This window comes from Neltuma alba, unplaced genomic scaffold (assembly GCF_004799145.2).
Source record: "Neltuma alba isolate B1F8T4 unplaced genomic scaffold, ASM479914v2 tig00007808_pilon, whole genome shotgun sequence".
Lineage (NCBI taxonomy): Eukaryota > Viridiplantae > Streptophyta > Magnoliopsida > Fabales > Fabaceae > Neltuma > Neltuma alba.
This window is the reverse complement of record NW_021634869.1, coordinates 1-4,812: the sequence shown is the minus strand read 5'-3', so window position 1 is coordinate 4,812 and position 4,812 is coordinate 1. Positions and strand designations below refer to the sequence as shown.

At 41.1% G+C, this 4,812-nt stretch overlaps 1 protein-coding gene across 1 annotated transcript; it reads left to right on the top strand.

Annotated features, from left to right (window-relative positions):
- The first annotated feature begins 362 nt into the window (after positions 1-362).
- On the top strand, positions 363-2,874 carry LOC114753238 (U-box domain-containing protein 19-like). Its single transcript, XM_028941903.1, has one exon. The coding sequence runs from the start codon at positions 590-592 to the stop codon at positions 2,636-2,638; it is 2,049 nt and encodes a 682-aa protein (XP_028797736.1). The 5' UTR covers positions 363-589; the 3' UTR covers positions 2,639-2,874.
- The last annotated feature ends 1,938 nt before the right edge of the window (positions 2,875-4,812 follow it).

The following is a 4,812-nucleotide window of genomic DNA, read 5'->3' as shown; positions in this document are numbered from 1 at the left end:
AATTTATCGTATCTGTATTATATACCTTCCATTGAGATTTTTTTCCGAGATGTTGTTTACTAGTTGAGTTATCCATTTTAAGTTATGAGACAATCCCATGTTAATATTCAACTATTTGTTTGATCCTCCTTTAACCTAAAATCTGCTCCGAAACATAATTAAAATATGGGAGCATTTTTCTGTTACGGGGAGTGCTCAGGGGACCTTTTCTAAGTTAGTAGAACTTGTGACGAAGTGGATTTTGAAGTCAATATATTTGAATTTCGAATTAATTGAATGATATAATTATCATTATTATTATTCGGTTGACCGGGTGCAGGATACGGTTGGATTGGATTTGGAGGTCGAGATTGATTGAAAGGATGTACGCTCATATCCAGCTAGGCTCCTCCATCCACGTGTCCCCTTCTGCTTCTCCACATCGAACCCGAAGCACCTTGTTTCTGTCTCCACAGCCCGCCACGTGTCCCGAGATTTCCCAGTCAGCGATGCTTCCTATAATAACACCTCCTCACTCTCTGCATGATATCTTCAAGTCGTCCCCTTCATCCTTAAACAAAACCACTTTCCTCTGTTTCTTTCTACCCAAATGACTCGTTACTCCAATCACGACCATCGTCGTCTTCTCTCTTCTCCTGCTGTATTCCCTTGCCGAGACGTCTCTCCCTCCACTCTTCTCACATCTTTGATCTCTCTCTCCCTCGATATCTGTAATTTTCAATCCAGGTTCTTCCCCACGCAGAAGCGCAATGCCAGGGAAATCATACGCCAGGTTAGTATTATCCTCATATTCCTCCAGGAACTTGCTGAAATCCCCAAACAATCCCCTGTTCTCTGCTTCTCCGAGCTCCACTTTAGTTTCCAGAAGATATTGTTCTTGCTTCAAGACTGCACTCGTGACGGTGCCAGATTATGGATGCTAATGAAATCCCAATACGTTGCCTCCGAATTTCGGGTTCTGATTCGTGGGGTTGCCACTGCTCTTGACGTATTGCCTCTTCATTGGATGAAGGTTTGTGGTGAAGTGAAGGAATTGGTGGAACTCGTAGCCAACCAAGCTCGGAAAGTGAAGTTCGAAGTCCCCCGTGACGATGAAGAGAACTCAAAACGAGTTCGTTCAATCTTGCGTCAGTTTGAGAAGGGAGTCGAACCTGACGTAGCAGATATGAAGCCAGTCTTAGATTATCTAGAGATAAAGACTTGGGCTGACTGTAACAATGAGATCGAATTCTTCCTAGATGAAATGCATTTCCAGCGCTCTGAATGCGACGAGCGTGAGGTTCCCCTTCTGAGTGGTTTGATCGGATTCTTGAGCTATTGCAGGGGAGTGATATTCGAAACTCATGATTGTCGCAAACACACAGATTTCTCAGAAGGAACGTATAGTTCAGAGATGATTAAATGTATGAACCCAGAGGATTTTCGATGCCCAATTTCGCTTGAGCTGATGATGGACCCAGTAACTGTATCAACAGGTCAGACCTACGACCGAACTTCCATACAACAATGGCTCAAATCTGGAAACAAAATCTGCCCCAAAACAGGGGCAAAGCTGAAGAACACAGACTTAATCCCAAACACAGCGCTCCGAAAGCTTATACAGCAATTATGCGTCGCCAAAGGCGTTTCCCTGACCAAATTAAACAATCAAAGTTGCGATATAGCGAAGACCATCGTGCCGGGAAGCCCCGCAGCAGCCCACGCCACTCAATTTCTCTCCTGGTTTCTTGCTCGAAGACTCGTTTTTGGAACAATGGAGGAGAAGAACAAAGCAGCATACGAGATTCGTTTGCTCGCAAGGTCCAACATTTTCAACCGGTCGTGTCTGATCCAAGTGGGGACAGTGTCCCCTCTGCTCCTCCTTTTGTCAACGAGAGACAACTCCACGCAAGAGAACTCCATTGCCGCTCTGTTGAAGCTGTCAAAGCATAACAAAGGCAAAGAAGCCATAATTGAGAATGGAGGCCTAAAGTCAATTGTCACGGTTCTCAAGAAAGGATTAAGCCCAGAATCACGCCAAATCGCAGCTGCCATCATATTCTATCTTGCTTCTGTGAAACAACACAGAAAATCAATAGGAGAAAACCCAGAGGTAATTCCTTGTCTAGTTGAACTGATGAAGGAAGGAACAACGTGCGGGAAGAAGCATGCCATGGTCGCTATCTTCGGGCTTCTCTTAAACACGAGTAATCATAAAAGAGTAATTGAAGCCAATACTGTTCAGGTGCTTGTGGATATGCTGACTTCCTCAGAGAAGGATGATGTAGCGACAGATTCGTTAACAGTTCTTGGGGCTTTAGCAGAGAACAGTGAAGGAGCCGAAGCCATGATGAAGGCGTCGGCCCTGCCTCAGATCATAGGGATACTGAAATCAACAGGGAAGAATTCAGGGAAAGAGCACTGCGTTTCGATTCTGCTATCGCTGTGCGTGAATGGAGGAGAAGATGTGATAGGGGTAATGGCGAAAGACCCATCGATAATGGCTTCATTGTATTCGCTTCTCACGGACGGGACTAGTCGTGCTACAAAGAAAGCTCGCTTCCTCATCAGGATTTTACACGAATTTAACGAAAAACCAATCTGTTCGGTTGCTGAACAACAGACTCTTGAAGTTATTGATTTGTTAGGTAGAAATTGAAAAGGGCTTATGTATATAATTATTGGCAAAATTTTGCTTCTTTTTTTTTTTTGGTTGGGAGGAAGAGAAGGGAATTTGTGGAATTAGCTCATGTTTTTTACCTCCAAGGAGCTAATTTCAGGGAGTGGGGCTTTGCATCAGTCCCATTCCATTGCAAAGTTTTGTGTATCCTGCTGTATTCTTTTCAAATGGCCGGTTTGAAATAAACAGATAATTCAGTGGCATGAATTTGGATTCATTAATATCTTATTTCAGGTTGGTTGTTAGTTTCCAGTTGGGAGAAATGCAGAATGCGAAGTTGCGAACCATGTTAACAGATGATGATTGAGCCCATTGGGTTTCAGGACTCACAAAATGGGTTTTAGCCCATTGGGTTTCTATCTCAGGCACTTCTTATGGATTCGACAAACAGTCCAACTTTCCAACCGTATCCGCCGTATCAGCTATGAAGTGTATTAAAAAAAAAATCTTGGTGCCGGGCCAAAACTCACCCGCTCGGGTCAAGCAGGAGAAGTATTAATCCAATTCCAGAGCTCTATGACCGTCTCGCGCACGCGACTATGGTGACCGGGACATAAATAAAACTTCATTAACCAAACGATGAGCCTGTGAGATATTTTAATTATAAATTTTATATTATATTATATTATTTTGTTTTAATTAAAATATCATGAGTGTGGCCCGTTAGTCAGTTAAGCCAAGTCCAGGTAAAGTTTTAGACTTAGTGCTTTTTAGTCATTTCTTGACCTTGATGGTGGGTTAAGTTTTGACGGATGACTGAGTGAGCATCTGAAGAAAACCTAATACATGGCTCTTGAGATTCCTTGACTGGCGGCGGCTCTTTCCCAGTTCCATCACTATACCCACCTCCCAGTTAGAAGAGATCTTGATGTCTTTTCTACTAATAATATCTAGATAATCTCAGTTATTCTAATCCAGATCAAGAGCAAAAGCAGTGTGGATTGCTTCTTCAGACTATCTAGCATGGCGAGAGGTATTTGTAAGTCTTCCGCTGTCACTCTGATAATGGTAGAATTCCATATAACTATTTGGAGAAATATATGTGTTCATATGGATTGTTCTAACATGTGGTATCAAAACTAGGTTTCTCCTCTGCCTATTATATATGTGTGTGTGTTGAGAAATTTTCTTAGTATCCATTTGTTTTAATATGAATGCATGCGTTTTCGGATCATTGGACGAGAAGAGCTTGTTTTTTCTTTCTCCAATTTACGATCTAATTTGTATTTGAAATTAGATTTTGGATTTGGATATTATGAGCATAATTCTTTGATTGTCACATATTGATTTGCCCATGTTCATCGCCGAAACCACAAAAAAAATAAAAAAAATAAAAGAGGTTCCAATTTGTATTTCGATTCTTGAGTTGTAAGACCAGAATTTTTACTTTATATTTTGGTACTTTTTTGGTGAAATCTTTTTCGGCATATTGTTCACCGTTTCCTTTGATCTTACTATCGCCAAACTCACTAGACACCATGTTTTTGCTTTTGGATTTTCAAAATAAAAATTTGATTTGTTCTCAGGCTTGCCCTTGATAATATTGTTATCATAATTTGCTGGCCATTGAGTTTTGATCATTTCACTAATAAAATCGTCGGAAAATGGCGTCAATAATACCGGAAATCTGCCTTGAGTCACCGGAAAAAAGGGTTGCCTGAAGTTGCAGGCTGGCGGTCATGAAGGGCCTAACGTCTGAGTCGAGTTGGCGAAGTAGGTCGGGTAGGTTAAACCGACTGTTGAGGAAGACAATGAAAACGATACCATTTCAACTTTGGAATGCGTCTTCCATGTGCCCAGAAAATGACATCGTTTTGGCCCAATGAAACTCACGTTTCACTTAAATGGAGTTTGGGCCAGCCGTTTTTTATTTGGGCTGAATTTTGGGCTTTTGTGTTTTTTTTGTTTATTTTATTTTGTGGACCTAGACCTTGAGTTTTTTTTTTATCTTAGTTTTTATTTTTTTTTCCCTTTCGGTGTGGACTCTGTTTAGGTATTTATTTGGACTGTACAATTAATCTGTTTTTTTTTTTAAATTTCCAAACTGGGCCTTTATTATTTTTGGCCATTAGAATTTAACTAAAAGAAAGAGGAGGAACCCTTTTGCACAGTAACCTGGGCCCTCAGATTAAGATTTGATCTTCAGACAATTT

Excerpts from the sequence above, each read along its gene's own strand:
- LOC114753238 (XM_028941903.1), top strand. The coding sequence starts at position 590 with ATGACTCGTTACTCCAATCACGACCATCGTCGTCTTCTCTCTTCTCCT.